Below are 24,125 nucleotides of genomic sequence, written 5' to 3'. Positions count from 1 at the left end.
TATTTGAAGACACCAGGTGAAATATTCACACATGAAATGATATAACTGAGAGCTGGCTTAAAATAATCACCAAGGAGGAAGAAAGAACCAAGCCATAGTTGAGAACTGTTAAGCTGTGTTATTAAGAATTCACTGTATTAATCTTTCTGCTTTTGTGTTTTTCAAAATTAACAGGGAAAAAGAGCGGCAATCATCACAACTCCCTGAAAATTAAGTGTACTCCAAATATTCTCCCCTAAATAATGATGCTAATCTAAAAACCAATTTAAGAAATAAAGTCTCCACTTGATACAAACCAAGGTTTTCTATTCCTTACCATATTGAAGCCAGCTGAGCCTGTGGTAAACTCGATTGCATAAGAATAGTTCTTGCTTGGGGACCTGAATAGAAACCAGAGAAAAGACATAAAGATGAGTCAGCAAATAACCCCTGCTCAGGAAGACCAGAGTGGCTGTGCTTATGAACCATGCAATCTCATGCAATCACAGAGCTTTACACAGTATTTGCTATTACCCTGGGGCTTTTAAAAAAGGAAATTAAACCCTAGCAAAAGTAAAGAAACAAAGATGACAGTGCTGCATCTGACACACAATACATTTTTGCTCAATGGGTGTTTAATAAGGAATGAGTGTGTAGAAGATGAGAGTTTCAAAATATAACCTGTTCTTTTGTCCAGATTAACATCTCTATTTGTATTGGGCTTTTATTTACAAAAGTGAGACTTTATCACTATAAACTGAACATCTTCTCCATGGTCACCATCTGCTGCCTTCACCGTGACTATCATCACATAAATTCAGAGAAGATTTACAATATCTTAGATAAGGAAAGGGCCTTGGAGGGACTTCTAATCATTCACTGTACAGACTTTTTAAAAAAAAAATTGAATTGAAGGTTGCACAACTGGCTAATATCATAGCCAGGACTAGAACAAAATTTCTGTTAGCAAAAATAGAAATACTTCCTGGAATTTCTACTCTTCTTTCAAAATCAGGTCTCATTTTCTTAAAATAACTGCAAATATCTTCATTTCTGGCAAGAAATTAGCTTTATATATCACATAGAAAATACAATGGGAGATTTTTGAGTGTTTAAATTAGTATAACAAAGACACACACACATACACACACACACACCCCAAATATGTCTTAATTCCAGCACTGCCTGTCAAGCTGTGTGGTGCCAGGAAGATCCAAGGACAGAAAGCTGTAGTAATTCTGTTGGCAAGATTCCCATGTATAAACTTTTACTCTTAGCTATTTCAGTTTTCAAATATCACCTCATCAAAACACACAGAAGTTGATGAGTGTTTGCATAGCAAGTAAGGAAGGAAAGGGATCACAAGGTCCCAGCACTCCAAAGCCAGAAAAGGAAGGACAAAGTCCTGACAAACCAGGGGACTGTGGGCTTCAGTACTAGCTTAGCTTACACTCTGCTGAGTTACTCTGGGAAGGTAGTTTCCTTACTTATTTGGACCTGAGTTTTTCATCTCAAAGGTGCTTTCCAGATTAGAAAAACCTATGATCCACCATTTAAGGAATCATAACTTTATAAAGCACATTAAAGTACTCAATAAGTGGCAGTTAATATTTATTATTTAATATTTATTACTACTGACAATGATTTTAACTTTTATTTACATGTAAAATATTGGTAGAAAAGCACACATGATAACTATATACATGTACATACATGTATATGTATATTTTTATGTATGTGTGCTATACGGTATATCATTCTGTGCCTATAGCCCAATTTATTTTGCTCTGATGGGCATTTAGGCATTTTTCAATTTGAGGCTCTTAAAAATAGCGAACCTTCTGTTTTGGTAAACATATGAATATATTTCTCTTTAGTGTGTATGTATATATGTATATGTATTAACAGCATCTAATAAACAATTTTTACTAAGTTAATGGAAAGATTCTAAAGGTTCTCTGTTGTATTGAAAAGAAAATTCATTATTTTCTTTTTTAAAAAAATTTTTAGTTATTGACAGACCTTTATTTTACTTATTTATATGCAGTGCTAAGAATCGAACCCAGTGCCTCCCACGTGCCAGGCAAGTGCACTACTGCTGAGCCACAGACACAGTCCCTCATTATTTTCTTCAGAGTTTGCTGAAAACATTAAAATAAAATTAGCAAAACTTAAGTGAATGCTTTAATTAGTACTTTTAACAATTCTCCCATTCCAGAACCATATACAATTAATATTTTATCTTTTTCAAATAAACAGGTTAATAGGAAGGTGGAGAACCAAGACTATCATAGGTATCTGGACACTTATATTTCAGCCCTGACTCCTTAATGTCATGTGGCATTAACAAAACTACTTTACCTCTCTAAAATGAATTTCTCTATCTCTGAAATGAGGAAAAAAACCTGGAATGGGACCTAGCAAACTATGGCCCATAGATCATATGGCCCTGTCACCTGTTTTTATAAATAAAGTTTTACTAAAACTTTGTCAAGCCTATTCATTAAACATGAATAGGTTTAATAGGCTGCTTTTGTGCCACAGTGGCAAAGTCGAGTACTTGCAATAGAAAACATGAGGCTTACTAGTTTTAAAAACTTATTATCTTGTTTTTATAGAAAAAGTTTATTGATCCCTATACTGGAAGATCACAATTATCTCTTTCAATTCTAAAACTTGATTCTGTCTCACAACAATTTTGCAAACATTAAAATAGATCAGCAACAAATAAGATAACATTTTAGCATAACACAACAGCATAAAATTGAGCTTTGAGTGCACAGAACTCTTTCATGGAAACCTAGATACATAATAGGGTACCAGTTTTAGAATATAGACTGATATTATGGGGATTAACAGAAATCTCAAGTTCACAAACCCAACTGTGGGCATCCATGTTTGGATAGGGAAGTCTGAATATCAGGAGAGAGAAAATTACATGGAATTAATGCTTTATGTCCAATATTGACAAGAGTTTAGCTTTCCTAATTAATAAGCAAAAACAAACAAACAAACAAAAAAAAATGGAATGGTCACCTTCATAATAAGACACCTCTTTGAGAAGAAAGGCTAGAATGAATAAGATTATGAGAATTCTACAGCTTCTAACATAACCTTAATTCAAGAATGACCATTTTATAAGTTCTCTCTAAGAATAATAAAATACTCATCAAATTGTGAGAGAAGAAGGGGGCATACACCTAATAATGTATGTCAGTTAAATTGATCAGGTAATTCTTGGGGGAAACAACACTACTACCGGATTAGCTTCCATTCCCAAGGTAAACTAGTTCATATCACAAGATCAGAAGTTCTCACTTTTTTCTGCTGGAACCAATCAATGACATACATTCTCATGCCCACAACTTGCTCATACAGATGTAGTCATGATCTGATGGTATTCAAAGTAAGAAGGTGAAAATAAGACACAATGGTAATTAGAAATCCCATTAAAAACTGATAGGACATTAACAATGGGCTCTTGCTACAGGAGTAGCAGAGATCAGAGAAGTAACAGGTTATATATAATTCTTGGGGAGCTAATAATGAAATATTATTATATGTGAATATAAGGTAGTAAAAGTGATACTACAAAGATAATCTAGATTCTCCTCTAATTTATATAAAACAAAATAATCTACAACCCCTATACTTTTATTGTATTCATCTAGAATGTCCCAACTCCAAGGTTGAGAACTACTGCACTAGATTAAGAAGTTATGATTGTGTATCTTCATAAAGATGCTTGTTAATTCTTTCTTGTCTTTTTAAAAATATTTTTCTTTTGTTTTTGATAGTTTTGGATTTGTTATTAGTGCCTTTAAACAAGAACACACACACACACACACAAAACCAAGAAAAAGGAACAGATTAGAATATCAAATTACATATTTCACTTGGGCCTCTTCATATACTAGGGCTTTGGTTCAACTTTCTTGATATTTCTCTTAAGTTAAATGAATAACTGCTTTTAGGATTATGAGTTCATATAATATTTTCATAGCTGCAAATAAGACCATGACCTTTGTGTTTCAACCATCAACAAATCATCTCTGATTGCACCAACAGCTTGGTTTAGTCCAACACATATTTTGGACAAATAACTCAAAAGTATATAAAGTTAAAACAAACTAAATTTATTTTATTTATTGCCATTTATGATAATAAATTTTTCTACCAGATATGACTATATGAAAGTCTGATTCAAAAATCAAATTTGCACCTTAAACTCTTGCTGGAATGAAGTAGTAACAAGCTTACAGATAAGCAAAAACAAAACCTGCTTTCTTTCCAGTACATTTCAAACCTTACTTTCTGCCTCAGGTAATTAAAAATTCTAAATACAAGTGCCTGGGTCATTATTGTTGGGATATATACACTTCAATTAAAAAAACCACATTTTGTCAAGAAAGAATTTCAAAATCAGTGTCACATTTGAATACTGTTTTCATTAAATCACAGCAAACAACAGCACTATTTTGAAAAAATATTTTCAGACTTGATGGCAATGTAGTTCTGGGTATGTGTAGAGAACTGGTGTCAAACACACTGTAAAAGAGGGCTTAAAACTGTACTAGTGAATGTCCCTGCAGTGTCTGCCTAAGCTATACTGGCTTTTCATACTATCTACATAAACCTGTCAGTCACTACTTCAGCAGAGGTGAGCACGGCACCCAGAGTATTTGTGTGTATTCACTATTTGTCCCTTTAGATAAATACATGCTGAAGTGAGATAGCTAAGATCATTTGTGGGGAAAGGTTTTAAGATTAGAGCAAAGCCCTTCAAAGTCTCAGCCAACCCTTCAAAGTCTCTATTTTGTTTTACTAATGTTATGTTTCTCTATATAAAAAGTTAATTATTTTTAAGTATTTAACCCTTCCTGAAAAGATTTCAGATGGTACCCTAAAATTCTTCTCCACTCTTTCTATGTGGAAATAGTATCATCATAATTTTTAAAAATCTACTGGAATCATATAAATTACTCTGGTCTTTAACAGATGAAGAAATAAGATTCCAAAGAGGTGAGACCCAGTGAAACCATGGCAAACCATGTTCCTTAAGAGGTTATTTTCCATGTTGCACACAGATTCAAACTCTGGCCTGGAGAGTGAACATCATGAAGAATATTTGCAAAGCTAGACTTCAGAACCTAAAGCTAGTTTTTGTTCATAGCACTGTTACTTTATTAGTGTCCTGGTTTGCATATTAGTGGCTTTCAATGTGCAGGAGCATACCTAGTCCATGTTCTACTCTACCAAGAAGCACACTGGGACAAAGGTCAGAGGATTAGAAGACTACTGATGGAGTTATCAGTATTTGCAAACACAAGACAACACAGACAACAAAAACACTACTTAGAAATAAGCAAACAAAGACATTTGGAAAATACCTTTGACCCAATATCTAGAAACAATCTGCATTTAGAACAAAGATCATATTTCACTAATCTTTATTTGTAAATACCTGTTAAGTGTCCACTCATAGTTTTGTCATGACTATTGAATAACTGCCTGTATTTCAATCTTGATGACTGAGGAACAGCCCATTCTGCTGCTGGAGGGACACTACCAGGAAAACAGGAAGGAGAAAAAGATGATTAACCAGAAGAAAAAGACTACTGACGGTCTTTAGAAACAGTAAACTTAGAACTTTCTCTAGATTTACAACTTGAACAGTATTGCCCTTTTTCCCTTCCCCCAATCCCTGCCGTGTGTGTTTGTGTGTGTGTTTGTATGTGTGTTTGTATGTGTGTGTGTATGTGTGTGTATGTGTTTGTTTTTCTGAGGGTTTGAACAAAAAACTAAAAATATACACATAACAATTTTAAAAAATATTTTTAACAATTTTTAAAAATATTCATTATTTTTTCCAGAAATGGAAAACCTAAAAGATCAAGTGACTATTTCATGTTACATGTATAACTTAATAATATCAAGGTTCTACATAAATATGAGAAATCTTAGAACAGAGGCAAAATAACACACATTTTTGTGTCTAGAAAACATTTCCTTCAGTTAAAAAAAAAAAAAACACTCCCAACAATTAAGTGCCTCTAAAGGTATTAATTCTCCAAAATATTCAATTTTCTATACACTAAAATATGGGACCTACTTCTTTTTCTTTTCTTTCGGGGAAGGGGTAATACTAGGATTGGACCCAGGGGCACTTAACAAGTGAGCTAAGCCTTCAGCCCTTTTTATGTTTTTAATAGTTTAAGACAGGGCATTACTAAGTTGCTGAGGTTGTGATCCTCCTGCCTCAGCTTCCCAAGTTGTTGGGATTACAGGTATGCACCCTCATACCCTGCATAGAACCCACTTCTTAATGAAATAAAATTATTTCACGATAAGAAGTTTGAATTTCCACCAAGTGGAGAATCTTCCAAAAAACATTTCCAAGACCATGACAAATCAGCAGAACAGTGATGGACAGCGCTCATCTTTCTTAAATGCCATCCAGCAGTGACCTCTTTCTGCCAATGTGCTACAACCCTGACCTGAAGAAACCACTGCTAACAGCCAATTTGGGTCTAGACATCCCTGGCGATTTGCTCCTCAGCTACCATGGCCCAAGCAAGGATCACATTGGTATCAATAGTTTGTTAAAAGTCTAATGTTTAAATCAAGTGATTCATTCACAGATGTTCAGCTGACAGTAAAAATGGTACTCCTCTTCCAGCAGACCACAGCTAATGTCCCATATGTAACTTCTTTTCATTCCAATAAAAATACCTATATCTCTCATGGAAAGGTAAAATTTTAACCTCTTAACCATGATTTATATGTATTATCAATGCACTTATACTTACTGTATATAGTTCAGAAAGCACAGAAAGTAGCTCCCAAACACTTGAAAAGTACTAAGCTCACCTTTTTAATTTTTATGAACTTCTTAATAAAAAACACTTACCGTGATCTATTCTGCTGTGAATACTTGGGCAACAACTCTCTCATTTTAACTAATATTTTGCTGATTCCAACTCTTGCTTGTTTGTCAAAAAGCTATCTTGCTCCTGCACCCTAGAGATATAGGGTGATACGCACAGAAGTTGTCCCAGATTACACTTATCATGTCATGGTTCTCTGTCTAATTCCTGAGAATCTAAATAGACTAAAAACTAACTCATTAATATATTACCTAACAGTTGGATACTACATTATAAAACTTTGCTGAAAATTTATTTTATTGAAAAGATGAATATTAACATAAAAAGTTCAGTTATCTTAATACTATTGATTTTTGTTAATAATGAATAACATTCATTCTAAATTGTTACAAATCAATTTTAAGGCAGATTTCAAAATCCCTTGTGGAAAGTTAGAAAAAATATAAAAGCTTCAGCATCATATAGGAGAAAAAAATTAACAATATGGAACTACGGTCAGGTGATACGAGTTTAAGCCTCAGCTCTACCTTTACTCAACTGTAAATTATAGGAAAGGAACATAACTTCTTTGGGTTGTTTGCCTCCTCATTCACAATCCTGAGACAATACCTATGCACAGGTAGTTGTGGGTTGAATGGGATTAATAAGGTGCCTGGCAAAAAAAAGTTCAATAAATGTTCAATCATTCAAAGGCTAGCAACTTAAATGAAATGGATCACAAATACCTGTACACCACAATAAACTGAAGATTTTATAGAAAATTTGCAGTTTAGAAAAACTGAGTACAACTCAGCACTGACACTTAACAAGTTAATAATCTTGGGCAAGTCACTCAATGTCTCTGACCTGGTCCCCAAACTAAAACAGAGAAAATAATAGAGTCATCTTATGGAGATGAGTCAGTTATTGTGCACAGCTTTTGGTACAGTGCTTTTCACTGGATGGGTCTTTCTCACTTTCCTTTTTTTTTTTTTTTAGTTAATGTTAGGGTATGGATTTTCTTTAAATCATATTTTTAAGGGAATGCATTATTGAATTATATTCAACATATTATTCTCTTTAAAGAGGAAAAACGACCTGATTAAATTAAGAGATAATTTCAATGAAAGGCTGCAATTACCTTAATTTACATCCTCCTTCATTCCAAGAGTTTTAAGACTACTTACAATAAAAATTTTCAACTTAGTGTATCAGTATACACAGGGGAAAAAACTAGGAGAAAACAAAAATATAATATAATAAAAATATAATAAATAAATACAATAGAGCTGGGCACACTGGCACATGCCTGTAATCCCAGAGGCTTGGTAGGCCAAGTCAGGAGGACCGCGAGTTCAAAGCCAGTCTCAGAAACTTAGCAAGGACCTAAAACACTCAGCAAGACCCTGTCTCTAAATAAAATGTGAAAAAGAGCTGGGGATGTAGCTCAGAGGTTAAGTGCCCTTGTGTTCAATCCCTGGTACCAATAAATAAATAAAATACAAAATCAGTTTGGCCAAAATATAAGTAATAAGATCATATGAGTTTTTCAAAAATTGAGCCACACTTTTGATTAATGTGAACTGTCCATTAATTTGAATAATTCATTTTAGTAAAAATTGGCCTTTAAGAGGGTTTTACTAATAAGCCACACAGACTCCATGAGATTATCTGAGACAGACTGAAAAATAATATAAACCCATGGCTCCAATCTTCATATATAATTTTTATACACTTTTAAGTTACTAATAAGAAATAGTTAATTTATTTTTCCCTTACCTAGAATGCTATTTTACTATGTTTAGAAATGTCTGTTACTTTTTTTTTTTTTTTTTTTGGTATTAGGTATTGAACCTAGGACCTCCTTACCCATGCTAGGCAGTGCTCTGCCACTGCCATTGACCTGCACACCCAGCCCCCACCGCCCCCCGTTACCTTTTTGTTATCCCCTTTAAAAAGCCAAAAACAACAAAAACACATAAAACCTTCCAAGAAATGGCATGTTTTTGATTTCTGTCATCCCTGCAACAAAGAAATGATTAAAACCTAGTGACATTATCAAGAATTTTTAAATTATTATTAACATACAATAAAAATGAAAGAAGATAATAAAGAGGGTTCATTTTCTATAATCAGATAATGGTTTTAAACCAAACTTATCATTAAAAACAAGCAAGCTTACCTGGCCACATCAAATGACTGCGCCTTCTGTAATTTAGTGCTTAACTGTGATCCTGGACCAGATCTACTGAAGGAAGAACTCTTTGGCAATGTGGCTGCTATAAAAATAAATGTTGAATAATTTTAATTCTACAAAGATAAGAAACTTTCCCCTATGATAAAATATTAAAATGCACAGACATAAAACCTAAGGCAGCCAGGCAGGGTGGTATACTCCTGTAAGGAGGACTACAAAAGTTCAAAGCCAGCTTCAGGAACTTAATGAGGCCCTCAACAACTTAGCAAGACTTTTTGTCTCAAAATAAAAAATAAAAAGGGCTGGGGATATAGCTCAGTGGTAAAAACCCCTGGGTTTAATCCCTAGTGCCAAAAAATAAAAAACAAAGAAAACTTAAAGCAGAAACAACTCCTCCTTGCTTTCCAATAGAACTTGGACTCAAAAGAGTTCTATTTCCCTCTTAGTCTCTGTCCTCTTGCCAAAATGCTTCTAGATTTACTGTTCTACTGAGAATTACTTTACTGAGCAGTAATGCTGACATCCATAAAGTTTTCCATTTCATTGAGCTTTTAGTACCACATGTTATTAGATCCATTCCAATAGTTAAAAATGTAACAGCTTAAATATATAAGGTGGCATTTGGGAGGCAGGGGGTGTTGCCAGGGATCAAACCCAGCACTTTATCACTGAGCTTCATTCCAGCCCTTTTCATTTTGAGAAAGGGTCTTGCTTGGCACCTTGCTAAATTGCTGAGGTGGCATCGAACTTGTGAACCTCCTGCCTCAGTCTTTCAAATCGCTGGGATTACAAATGTGTGCCACTGCACCCAAAAAGATGGCATTTTCTCAACTGCACTAAAGGAGCTTAAGTATCAGTTCCAGATGTCAGAGCCAAGAAGTCAGTCTGCCAAGTCTTGGCCAGATAATATGTGATACTAGGGAGGGACAGCTTTTGTATCTGATTCTCATTTGACCTGATTAGTTTTGTATCAGACTAAAAACACCCTTAGCCTTAGTCACATTCCCCCACCCTTGCCTGCTGGTTGATCTACCATTAGCTCAAAAGAAAACAAGACTCAGAGCTTGTGGATTCACCATTACTACTGAAAAAGGAACTGCATGCACTTTCTCGGCTCCTATCACATCTGAAGGCATGATCATATATAAACAATGGACTATAAAGGACAAAAAAATCTAAGTCCAAAGAGTGTTGTTAGATTCTTTGGCTATAACTCAGAGACACAACCCAACAAATATAATAAATCCAGGGTGTGTCAGACATAGAAATAATGTTTCAAATATAATAGTAAAGCCCATGCTATTATCACTATTTACCAGACATATCCAAAGTGTTAAATTTTTTTTTCATATTGATATGAACCATTAAGATTTGTTAGACTATGACTAACTATATAGTTCATGCTTTCTTTTAGGGAAAGACTTTGAATGAATAAAGTCTCAAATTGAATTAACTAATGAGGAATTTTGAAATCCTCTCCTTCAATTAAGCAAATATGCAATACCATGTGCTTAATATGCTTAGTCATTTAAATGACTTCCTTCTCTTTTCTGCTTGATTCATTCCACCTCCTCAAAAAAATCAAGCAATGTTCAATTTTCCCCAGCACATAACTTAATTCCTAGGAGATGGCTTGCTTATTAGCAATTCACAGTAGCTATAGAAAAGTAGTAACTGATACATGAAAATAAAAAGTGATCAGAAACACTGTTCAATTTCAGCTGCTCTTATTAAGCCCTTGAAGAGAAATTATGCTCTTGACTTTCACCACCAAGTTTACTTTTGTTCACAGAGATCGACAATTCCATTCCCTTGTCCTCTCCCTACCATAAAATATGCTGCTTAATATGTTGAAAAAAATGAAAAATTAAGTGGAAAAAAAAAGATTTTACTTTGGAATAAAATATCATTTAAATGTGATAAGAAAGTAAAAAAAGATTTAACAAGAATAAATATCAAAATAAAAGCTGTGGAAATTCAGCCTATGGTTTTGGCAGGTCACATACCAGGATGAGCAAATGCAGGCAGAGGCTGTATGACAGGGGGAGCCCCGTTAGCTAGGGGAGGCACTGCTGTTGGAGGAACAGAAGATACTAAGGGTGGAGACATTCCAACAACTGGGATGGATCCCATTGGCACTGGAGCAACAGCAGTAAGCGGTGGCATGCTGGCGATACCTCCTATACCTACAAAGAAAACATTCCCAAGGAAATTCACAGTCACATTTCAATATTCGGTAACAATTAACACTATAGTGCTTGAAGAAGAAAACCACTTTCAAGCTGTAATATATTCCCATGTAAAATACGGGGATGTAGCTCAGTGGGAGAGTGCTTGCCTAGCACACAAGAGGCTCTGGATTTGATCCCCAGCACCCCACCCAAATTTAATATAGCAATTAATTCAGATTAATTATGTTTAAATGTAACAAAAATTATCTCAAGATTCACATCAAAAGAACAAGACTCAGGGTCGGGATATAGCTCAGTTGGTAGAATGCTTGCCTAGCATGCACAAGTCCCTTATTACAATCCCCCAGGCTCACCTCCCCCCCACCCCGCAAAAAAGAACAAGATCCAAATTAAAGAAGGATGAATCAAGACAAGGACCAAGAATCTTAACTTCAATTAACAAACTAAATTCATGACTTCAAAATGACATTCAAAAACAAACAACAACAACAATTTCTAAATTGGTTCTCATAGGAAAATGCTAGGTAATCAATTTATTACTTTGAAAACTAGTAAGGAAAGGGGAATAAAAAAAAAAATCAACCATTTAACCTGTCTTTTCTATATATATTACACCTTGGGGTAAGCAAATATTTGATGGGAAGAAGTATTTTCATAAATAGATAAATAAAGGAAGAAGTGTTAGAATTAAAATAAATGTTTCCTTTCTTTTGTTGTTTCATTTCTTCCTCAACTTCAATACCGTCTGTCCCACAGGGCCCTTTTGCATACCCTGTGTTCAGGCACATAGCTTGTGGGTTGGTGAGGAATTTGCAATGGGCTTGGGTCCACCCTTATCACAAGCACACACGTGCACAGCCTCAACTAAGAATACAGTTCCCTGATCACAACTTTAGGCCAACAGAGATACTGGTTATTATCAGCCCATCTGCTGCCAAGATCATGTCTTCTACTGACAAGGCTGCTGGGCACAGGCATCACACTCGTCCCCAAGACAAAGTGAGTCCCAATAGCAAGCCTGCCAGCACGTACAACCTGCCCCATCCTGGCAGAATCCCCATGTTAACCAAGCTGAGAGGTTGAGGAACAGGTATATGCTCAGCAAAGACTGCCACGCTTCCAGTGTTCCCTCTGCTCATACCTGAATCTCAGCAGTTTTTAAACCATAAACGATTCTCAGAGAGTTATATACCTTTGGTTTATTTGAAGAGCACTTACAAGGTTTTGTCAATTTTTCCCATTTACATTAGCACTTGGGGGAAGAATCTGCTGCTCTCATCCTGTTCTGGTCAAAAATCCCAATGCTGAAATGTCTGTTAAGTTTCTTTTAATCTAGAGGCCCCTCTCCATCCCTTTTCTTAACAATTTAACTGTGAAAGACCCAAACCATGTAACCTGTAGCATTTCCCTATCTGAATTGTATTAATTCAAATCCTCACAATACATTTCAAAATTTACCCCTGTTTTCTGCATTTCCTACAAATAGGCAGCTAAATCCAATGACTGCATAAGACTTTGTCACGACTATTGGAAGCACATGACATATACTGTCTTTTTGTGATCTGACAGTCACTGATGCTTGATGTCTGTACTTATGATTCATCCATAAGGAGTTGCAAAATAGTGATGTTCTAGTTCTACCAACTCTCAATTGGAATACTTTTATAAAGAGGTACTTCTAATGAGGATCTATTGGTTGGCTATTCAGTTATACAAATCATAAAGGAAAAGCAAAGTAAATGCTTGATTCCTTGTCTTATTTTCAAGATAATAAATTTGAGTCTCTTAAAGTGGTTATTCTTTTAAAATATGTATCTCATCACTGTGTCACAAATTTAAACATATTTACTGAGTTTTAATCCATGGCACTTATTATCACTTATTATTAATAAAGTTCAAAGTGTTCTATCTTTGGCCAATGTTAGCCTCTTCCGAGTGGCTGAAAAGTTCTGATAACACCCTACTGTTCTCTGATACCTTCCCTGCGGATCAGTATTACAAAATAAGTTCCTTCAAGCTCGTCGTGTCCATCTCATACAAGAACTCAGATCAGTCATTTCTCCAGGAAACTCAGGTTCCCTTTAATAAGAAATAGTATTTCAAGTGTACAATCTGGGCTCATTGCTGGTGTTCTAGTGGCCATGGAAAGAAGCGGGAGTGGGCTGGGTTATGGCTCAGTGGTAGAGTGCTCACCTAGCACACACAGGGCCCTGGGTTCAATCCTCAGTACCACATAAAAATAAATGAATAGAAATAAAGGTATTGTGTCCAACTACAAATATATATATATATATATGAAGTGGGGAGTGCCCCTTGTTTGAGCAGTTGCTCTCTGCTGCCAGGGTTGACCATTGTTTCCAGTCCTTTTCAATGGACACAGCTTGGCGACAGATGGATGGAGAGATGGTAAGTGAAGAGATGAACAGAGGTTAGACAGCATTTCTAATAGATTCCTCAGAAAGGGCTCATGTCAGTATTTCTTAAGTCCTTACAAGTTGATGACAATTTGTCTATACTCTTTCTACTTGAAAGTCAGTTTTCTGGACAAAATCCTTAGCTCATTCTTTCACTAGGAATCTTAAATATGTGATTCCATTTTCTTCTGGTATAAAGAAAGTACTGCTATGGAAAAGTCTGAAGCTGGTCTAATTTTCTTCTTTTAGTAAGTCATGTGCTTTCTTTTTCTACACACCCAAGTAATGTTTTTCTTTTACTAGAATATATCTTAGTGTTGGTCTTTCCAGGTTGATACTCTTAAGCACATGATAGTCTTTCAAATACAGTTCTAAATCTTTTATTTTGAGAAAGTTGTCTTGAATTCATTTTACTATTTTTTCAGTTTTTCTGGTTTGGGATCATTTTCATTCTTAAAAACAATAATGACAATGTTTAACGACATTAAAAATCCAGCAGAGAGGAATAAAAACTCTATTCTAGTTTTCACTGAGTAGTATTGTATAAATTACATTCCCTGCCTCAGTCTAAGTAGTCTGTGACTACAGGTGTAAGCCATGGTGTATGGCTGATTGGTAATCTTAAGAAGAAGCTAACCTCAAGGATGCTAAGAAAGAAGACTTTAAAATATCTCAAATTAGTTGGCACCAAAAAGATAACACAAAATCAATCACCAGTTAAAAAAAACAAAAATAAAAACAAAAAAATCTAACCACAATTGATGAAAGCATCTTTTAATCTTCCAAATTTGTTAAAATCTTTTCTTACATCATAGTTTTCATTTTAAGTGATCCACTAAGCTTTTAAAAAGTCACTTCAAAGATTTTGAGCAACTAATGACCTCTTCTGAACAAAAGATTTTCTAATTATATCATATCTACCCGAGGCTATATTCTGAATGCCACTGACAGCTTCTAGTGCTAAATCTTAATCCTGGAAATTCTCCCATCTCTCCTGCATCACTGATCTTCCCTCTCTATAAAGTGCCAGCACAATTCAGCTGACAGCTCCTCCAGCTGTCTCTTCTGTACAGTTAAGCTCCCTCCCCTTCAGCTAAGCCTTCCTTGGTCCTGACCTCTCCACTGAACTACAAGCTCACTCACAAACTAGTCATATCCAAACCACTTTCCTATTCCAGTCTTACTTCACCCTCAGAAATAAATGAAACAAGGGGCTCCCCCCAACTTTTTATAATCTTTTGTTTAGTTTAGACAGACACAATACTATTTATTTATTTATTTACTTATTATTTATTTATTTGTTTGTTTGTTTGTTTATTTATTTATTTATTTCACCAGGGTTGAAACTTAGGGGTGCTTAATCACTGAGCCACATCCTCAACTCTCTTTTGTATTTTATTTAGAGACAGGGTCTTGCTCAGTTGCTTAGGGTCTTGCTAAATTTCTGAGACTAGCTTTGAACTAGCAATCCTTCTGCCTATCTCCTGAGCCACTGGGATTACAGGCATGTGCCACTGCACCTAGCTATTTATTTATGTATTTTTATGTGGTGCTGAGGCTCAAACCCAGTGCCTCACACATGCTAGGAAAGCACTCTATTGCTGAGCTACAACCCCAGCCCACTCCACCCTTTCTCAAAAGGCTTTTCCTTGGCTACTAGAATACCAGTCTTTTCTACACACTCTGGTCAGTTTCTTTTTCTGGCTACTTCTTTCACTTGAGCTTTCAATGTCATGTCACACCAGGGTTTGGTTCCAGATCATCTGCTCTCCTTTAGCCACACTTCCTCCCTAAGATGTCTAACTCATTCCCAGGGCTTTCAGCCCCATCCACACTCACTCTCCAGAGCTGCCTGATTCCTTCTGTGCTTCAGGCACATGTAGTCACTCTTGACTCCTGAACATCTCAACTTGAAATCTATAGGTTCCTCAAACATGGCTATACCTTTTGATTTCACCCTCAAACCATTCCTCTTCCTGTTCTTTCCATCTCAGTATATGGTTACACCATGCATCCAGTTATTCAAGCTAAAAATCTTAATTCTCATTCCTTGGTTCTATTTCTAATCCATTAATATTTTAATTTCCCTCAAAATATAGAATATAGTAAATCTAATCTGTGGTACACATTACTAACAAACACCCTGATCTAAACCACCATTATCTAGTATGAGCTTGAGACAAACTAGAAATACTAGCAAAGACCAGGTTTTTGAGTCAACTTTGGCAGACTTGATAAAGACTATGTACTTTTAGCTTCTTCTATTCCTTAAGATTTATCTTCTTGAAAACAATTTGATAAGAATGTCTATAGAATGATAGCAAGGTGAGGAAAGCCAGGGAGAAGCCAGGGAAGGAGCCATGGGCTGCCTGGCTGAGTGCTGGGTAAAATCCTGATGAGTTCCCGTGGCAACAGTGGCAGGTTACTTAAGAGACTGTAAGAACCCTGGCAGTAAGGGCAAAAGTTCCTGAAAATAAATCAGCAGTTGAAATCCCTAGAGCAGAATGGAGTAAGAGAAAGCAAAGTAAACCTAAGAATTACTGACCCCAAGTTTAAGGTGCAAAGAGAAATGGGATGCCACTGCTCACTGGATCCTTTCACCACTCTGAAGTTTTTTTCAATAAATCAATAAATACCAGAAGGAGACCAAAAGGAAACCAAGCACCCTTTTGTTGTTGTAGCACATGGGTCTTGACCAAAACTTGCCCACTGGGACCTTCAGGGAATCAGAGCAAAATCAAGTGGATTAAGTGGCCAACTAAAGGCTGTCTTATATACATAAAGGAACAAAATAAATACCTGTCATATGTACTGTTGTTCATATTTGTCTTCTGAGCCTTTACCCAGATGTGGGTTTTCCTTCTTGTGGACCTCTGTCCTACTTGCCTAAAAATCTCCTTCAAACCCACACCTTTCCTCTTAAAAAAAATTTATATTAGAATATTTATTTATTCTAATTTGTTACATATGACAGCAGAATGCATTTCAATTCATAACACACATATAGATCACAACTCTTCATGTCTCTGATTGTATACAAAGTAGTGTCACACTATTTATGTCTACATGTACTTGGGGTAATGATGTCCATCTCATTCCTTTGTCTTTCCTACCCGCATGCTCCCTCCCTTCCCCTCTGCCCTACCGAAAGTTCCTCCATTCCTTCCATGCTCTACCCTATCCCCATTATGGATCAGCCTCCTCATATCAGAAAACACTCAGCATTTGGTTTTGTGGGATTGGCTTACTTCACTTGGTGTAATATTCTCCAATTCCATCCATTTACCTGCAAATGGCATGATTTTATTCTCTTTTAATGCAGAGTAATATTCCATTGTGAAAATACATAACAATTTCTTTACCCTTTCATCTACTGAAGGGCATCTAGGTTGGTTCCACAATTTTAACTATTGTGAATTGTGCTGCTATAAACATTGATGTGGCTGCATTACTACAGTATGCTGTTTTTAAGTCCTTTGGTTATTAAACTGAGGAATGTAACAGCTGGGTCAAATGGTGGTTCCATTCCAAGTTTTCCAAACAATCTCCATACTGCTTTCCAGATTGGTTGTAGTCCAACCACCAATTTGCAGTCCCACCAGCAATGTATGAGTGCGCCTTTCTCCCCATATCCTCCCCAACACTTATTACTGTTTGTATTCTGAATAGCTGCCATTCTGAAGTGAGATGAAATCTTACAGTAGTTTTGATTTGAATTTCTCTAATTGCTATAGATGTTGAATATTTTTTCATATGTTTTTTGATTGCTTGTATATCATATTCGGAGAAGTGTCTGTTCAGGTCCTTGGCCCATTTATTGACTGGGTTATTTGTTTTTTTGTTGTTAAGATTTCTGAGTTCTTTATATATCCTACAGATTAGTGCTCTATCTGATGTGCATGTGGTAAAAATTTGCTCCCATTCTGTAGGCTCTCTATTCATCTCTCTATTAACATCATTGAGAAGAAGCTTTTTAGTTTTAATCTAACCCATTTATTGATTCTTGATTTTACTTCTTGTGCTTTAGGAGTCTTATTAAGGAAGTCCTCTAAAAACTGGAACAAGACAGGGATGCCCTCTTTCACCACTACTATTTAACATAGTTCTTGAAACTCTAGCCAGAGCAATTAGACAGAAAAGAAATTAAAGGGATACCGATAGGAAAAGAAGAACTAAAATTAGCACTATTTGCCAATGATATGAATCTTCCATATCATTGGCAAATAGCAAATAGTTCTATTTGAAACTAGAAGATCCAAAAAATTCCACCAGAAAACTTCTAGAACTAATAAATGAATTCAGCAAAGTAGCAGGATATAAATCAACGGCATTTCTGTACATCAGTGACAAATCCTCTCAAAGAGAAACTAGGAAAACTACACCATTTACAATAACCTCAAAAGGATAAAATACTTGGGAATCAACAAAGAGGTGAAAAACCTCTACAATGAAAATTACAGAACACTAAAGAAAGAAATTAAAGAAGACCTTAGAAGATGGAAAGATCTCCCCTGTTCTTGGATAAGCAGAATTAATATTGTCAAAATGACCACACTACCAAAAGCATTATACAGATTTAATGTAATTCCAATCAAATCCCAATGACATTCCTTATATAAATAGAAAGAGCAATCATGAAATTCATCTGGAAAAAAAAGAGACCCAGAACATCCAAAGCAATCCTTAGCAAGAAGAGCGAAGCAGGCAGCATCACTATCCCAGACCTTAAAATATACTACAGAGCAATAGTAACAAAAAAGAAATGGTATTGGCACCAAAATAGACTTGTAGACCAATGGTATATAATAGAGGACACAGAGATAAACTCACATATAAATAATTATCTTATATTAGACAAAGGAGCCAAAAACGTATATTGGAGAAAGGACAGCCTCTTCAACAAATAGGAAAACCGGAAATCCATATGCAACAAAATCAAAGAAATTTCTCTTTTTCAATTATGTTGGCCTGTCTTAGGTATTTCATTGTAATAAAGCAAAATGGACTAATACAATACAATAGCCAAATACCTCAATACTGTGAACCAAAAAAATATATTTCTAGATAGCATAATTAAAAGGAATTGTTTATGTACATTAATTCTGGGAACAGAAAACAAAAATTAAGTATGTAACAATAGGTAAGGTCAATATGAAAAGCCAGAAGAAGAAAGACCAAGCAACAGCAGACTGCAGGTTTCTGTCCTTCACCCCACCAGCAATCTGTGCCTTTGCTCTCATAGTGGTGGCTTCATCTTAGAGTTCAGTTGTATACATGGTTCTTCCCCTCAGCACTGTCTTCCTGCAAAGAGCCTTCAGTTTTCAGACAGAAAAACCCCCAATAATTTCATCACGTTACAAACTCAAGAGGAGGGAGTATCTATTTTTAAAATACACAATGAAATATAGGGACAAATTCATTTTCAGACTTACCAAATGCTGGTGCACTAGAAATAGCAACTGGCTGCTGTTTCATCACAGGGGGAAGTGCAGAGGGGAGCTGATATCCTTGAAGCTTCAGTTTGATAAGCTTCATAGCTATGGAAAACTCCACTTGATCCATTCTTCCATCATTATTCATGTCAGCTAGTGCCCTGAAAATGAGCAGCATAGACTCAGAACTACTGTGACCATAAAAGAACCTTCCCAACCCCCACTTGCACTGACAAAAACACAAAATAATTCGGTCCCTTACCATAAGGAGATTAAAGGAAAACAAAACTTGTTTACCACATTATGGGGAAGAACATACAAATGCTGACAAAGCTTTCCATGAATACAGAATGTCTTGTACTTTGGTACTCTTTACCTCTATAATATATCATATAGCCTTACCTTAAAGTGGCTTCATTTTGATGAAAATGTCCTAAAATTAGATAGTGGTGATGGTTATAGAACTGTGAATATACTACAAACCACTGAATTATACAGTATAAAAAGGTGAATTTTATTATGTTAACTATGTTGCAATTAAAGCATATAGAGCTGGGCACAGTGATGCATGCCCATAATCCCAGCATCTTGGGAGGCTGAGGCAGGAGGACCACACATTCAAAGCCAGCTCAGAAACTTAGCAAGGCCCTAAGCAATTTAGCAAACCCTTGTCTCAAAATAAAAAATAAAAAGAGCTGGGAATGTAGCTCAATGGCTATGCACCCCTGTGTTCAATCCCCAGTAACAAAAGAGAGAGCCAGAACAAACTAGAGACTATTATTTTTCAAGACACTGGATAATGACACTAACTCTATGTGGTTCTACAAATTTCCACCTGGGGAGCTGTCATGGTATGGTATACTATCCTTGGCTATATTATGGTATACTATACTATATTGCTACTATACTTCTTAAGTTTTTAAGTCTTAATAATCAATTTTTCTTTAGAATCCTATTTTGTACACTCAACAAAGAAACTGGGTTTATGAGTATGTTTGCTATTTGAAAATGACACTCAAACATATGTGGTCCAACTTCAACTTGTGTCGAGCTTTTAAAGTAAAGTATTTTCTCTCAAAGAATATTAAATTAAAGAATTTATATTTGCAATTGGAAACTGCATTACACAACAATAACCATGCATATTATTCACTTAATAAAACACAGTCATTTAAATTTCATTTCTTTTAATCCAGATAGTATAAGTGTGAGAATTATTAAAGTAATCTTATCAAAAATTTTATTTGAAATGTAAGTAGACAGCTAGTCCAATTCAAATGCCATGACTACCATTCTTTTAAATTGAGCAACATCCAAATAATGGCCCCAAAGAAAAAATTAAATTATACAAACGGTACAAATGCTACATGCCTATTGTTCCAGCTGCTCTAAGTCAGAAGTAGAAGGATCAGCCTGAGAACAGCCTGGACAACTCGGCTATATCCTGCCCCAATATTGGGGGAGAAGAAAGGCTAGGGGGAGCAGAAGTATGGCCTACAACACACAGTAAAAGTGATAAAATTTTTTAAAATTTTTTTCTCCCCCAATATTAATTTTTTCTTTGGGGCCATTATTTGGATGTTGCCCCAACTGGCTACAATTACATTATTTTATTATATTTCAGTCTTTAAACCAACTACAATTTTATGTGTGATGAGGGCGTGTGTGTGTGTGTGTGTGTGTGTTGCTATCCCAAGAAAACCCTAGATATTTGTTCTAAATGAGTATTTAACTTTTCTAGTTATACTTATTAACTAATTCCTCCTTACTGAATTTAAATATGCTTTTGTCATGCACTGAATATTCATATGAAGTAAGGGCCTACTTCTGCACTACCTCTTTTGACCAAACAATCCCAGGTCACATGATGGTGATCTGATCACATTAGCTCTTAATACATTCTGCTATCTTACAAGGCTTTCTCTCTTTTAAAATTTTTTCTCTTGGCTATTCATGGATATTTATTTTGCCGTATGAACTTTAAGACCATATTCTCTATTCTACACACAACCCTACTAGGATTTAAAAATGATACTAGATTTATATAATTTTTAGAGATATTTCTAAATACATATGTAATAATTTGCCACCCAAGAATATGCTGTTTCAGTTCCTTCAGTTTTTATTTCCTTTAATAAAATTATCACATGTTCTTCATATAAATAATAAACTTGTATTGATAAATGTAGTCTAAGGAACTTCATAGTTTTTGCCAGAATTTTAAGTGGAATATTTTCCCTACTTCCATTTTTAGGTACATATTTCAAGCATTAAGAGATTTTAAATTTTAAAAATTATTTATGCTATAATTAACTATCTTACAAAATTTCTATGAAATCTTATTTTTTAAATTAAAATTTCATACGTTTAGTAAAATTCCAGTATTTATGCCAACCCTCTTGTATAGATCTTATTCCTACTAAGATTAAATGAATGCCTTCCTGCTTAGTTTTGAGTTTAAATGAAAATAGCTTCAGTATTTTACTGTTTAGAATGATATCTGGTAGTGATTCTGGGAAAACAGTCTGACATATTTAAGTAGCCCCACTTATTAGAAAAGTTGGCTGCATTTTTTATTAAAGGCCTAACCTGCATCTACTGATATGATTACAAGTTTTCTTTTTCCTTTTATCTGTTGACATAAAGACTAATAGTGACAGAATGAATGTCTTGGTTTTAAACCAATCTTATACTATTGGCATAAGTTCAAGTTGGTCAGAGTACATTATTCTTTTCATACATATGATGAGTTATGATTTTTTATCTATATTCATAACTGAAACTGGTCCTGATATGCTTTATTTTTGTACCATCTTTTAGACATTATAAAGGAAAGTGAGGTAGCTGGGTGCAGTGGTGTAACTGGTATTTCCAGCAACTCAGGAGGCTGAGCCAAGAGGGTTACAAGTTCAAGGACAATCTGGGCAACTTATTGAGACCCTGTCTCAAAGTGAAAATAAAAGGGCTGGAGATGTAGCTCTGTGGTAAAGCACCCTTGAGTTCAATCCTCAGTACTGCAAATAAAATAAAATGAAGAGGAGTTAGGACAATAAAATGAAATGACATTTATTTCCTTTGCTAAATATTTTTTAAAATGTACTTTTATTTAAAAATTATTTTTTTTATTTTTAGGTGGATACAATATATTTATTCTATTTTTATGTGGTTCTGAGGATTGAACCCAGTGCCTCATGCATGCTAGGCAAGTCTCTAACACTGAGCCACAACCCCAGCCCCTGCTAAATATTTTTTAAAAGATAATCATCTATTTCAATTTTTGGGGGTGAGTGAGTTATTAATGAAATAAACATTAGCATACAAACTTTAGTATTTATTTTTAAATAAATAAATCAAGCAGATGCATCCTCTATTTCCCACATTGAGATCTCAGAAAATGTATTTTCTTATTAAAAAAAAAAAGGAAATATCTAACATGGGATAATGAGTGGGTTAGGAGAGAAGAGATTTCTAGTAATGGCTTAATTAGAATAATTTAGGGTTTCAAAAATCTTTCCTACCACAGTGCCTTCATGGGCAAGAAACAGCAGTTTGTAATTCTCAGATTCTAGGGATTATGTTTACACACCTACCATAATTCCAATATTTAGTTGGCAGCCTTGTGGTTCTCATAATTGTTTTTCACAATTAGCAAAACATAATTGTTAAGACTCCTTGATAATAAATAGAAAACTCAAAAGAAATTTATGGCAATAAAGTTATTCTTACAAAGCTCAGCTTTCCTCCCTTCCTTCCCCTTCTTCCAGTACACTGGGATAGGGTTGGCATTTTATTTCTCAAGGCTCCTTTGCAAAAACTTCAGCACTGCTATACTTTTCATCTCCCATTTAATAGTTATTTCTCCAGTTAACTTGTTTTTACAGATTATCCCAAAGACTAAGGTCTACCAATACTGAAATTAAATCCACAAAACTTCCAAAATAAAAATATTTGATAAAAAGAGTAAATAACTGTCATACATGACTCTTGAAACAAACCTACTGTGAATACAGTGTTTAGCCTGATATTAACAGTTGTACCCAACAATAAGTAGGATTGATTATGTCGGATACCAAGGGCAAGCTTTTTTAATTGATTTGTACCTCTAAACCATACATCACTCTTATACAGTGTCCAGGGGGAAAGTGCTATAACTTCAAATGGAAGGAAAACTATGTAAGCGTTTACTCTTTGACCCAGCAATTGCATACCTAGAAATTTACTCTGAAGATACATTTCCAGAAAAACAAAACATAGATATATAAGCTCATTCATTGCTGCATTATCTGTAATTGCAAAATATTGGAAATAACCTAAATGCACAAGCATAAAACACTGGTTGAATAAATTATAGTACATCCTCCACAATGAGTACTATGGAAATTGAAAATGAGAAAGATCTCCATGGAAATGATATGAACAGTTTACAGGATATGCTATTAAGTGTGAAAAGCAAATAACAAAAAAGCATTTCTAGGTTATCTTTAATGTAAGAAAAAAAGGAAATAATATAAATATATTCACATATACATTACACATATTGGGCCTGTTTTTTACACACACACACACACACACACACACACACACACACACAATCCTAATAAAATCAGTGGGAGAAGAGAATGAAGGAACAGAAAAGCAAGAAAATGAATAGCCTACTCTGATATATCTCTTTGCACACTCTTGGCTTTTAGAACCTTGGTAATGCATTATGTATTCAAAAAGTAACATGAGAAGGGACACCTAAGAGTATTTTAAGTAAACAACATATTAACCTCACAGGAATGAGAAAGAAAAGTGAACCCAAGTAACTTGTCAATATAATACTTTATTATGTTCTTATTTTAAAAATAGAAAGAAATACAAAGCAGTCTTGAACTCTACTTAAAGATTTGTTGTTTGTACTACATAAGTATGGCAATTTGGAAAGTCTTTGCATATATTATAGGATTAAGGAAAGAGGCCAGACTTCCTACACCATCTCATGTACCACCACAGAGCAGGAGAAGTCTCTTCCACACAGACTTGTCACAGGCTACTTATCTCCT

General features: G+C 35.0%; 1 protein-coding gene across 13 annotated transcripts in view; it reads right to left on the bottom strand.

Moving 5' to 3' along the window:
- Itsn1 (intersectin 1) overlaps positions 1 to 24,125 on the bottom strand; it is a 219,128-nt gene that overhangs the window by 124,015 nt on the left and 70,988 nt on the right. For all 13 annotated transcript variants that reach the window (XR_013437001.1, XR_005734566.2, XR_013437002.1 and 10 more), the window contains 5 exons: positions 19,081 to 19,241; positions 11,049 to 11,228; positions 9,028 to 9,124; positions 5,444 to 5,544; positions 317 to 380 (listed from right to left, as the gene is read on the bottom strand). Coding sequence is in view for 10 of the 13 variants with exons in the window: in XM_078044571.1 (XP_077900697.1) it covers positions 317 to 380; positions 5,444 to 5,544; positions 9,028 to 9,124; positions 11,049 to 11,228; positions 19,081 to 19,241 (603 nt within the window). In the remaining 3 variants the exon portion in view is untranslated. The remainder of the gene's footprint in view (positions 1 to 316; positions 381 to 5,443; positions 5,545 to 9,027; positions 9,125 to 11,048; positions 11,229 to 19,080; positions 19,242 to 24,125) is intronic.

The sequence above is a fragment of the Ictidomys tridecemlineatus genome, chromosome 3 (assembly GCF_052094955.1).
Source record: "Ictidomys tridecemlineatus isolate mIctTri1 chromosome 3, mIctTri1.hap1, whole genome shotgun sequence".
In the NCBI taxonomy this organism is placed as follows: domain Eukaryota; kingdom Metazoa; phylum Chordata; class Mammalia; order Rodentia; family Sciuridae; genus Ictidomys; species Ictidomys tridecemlineatus.
This window is presented reverse-complemented; position numbering and strand designations above follow the sequence as displayed.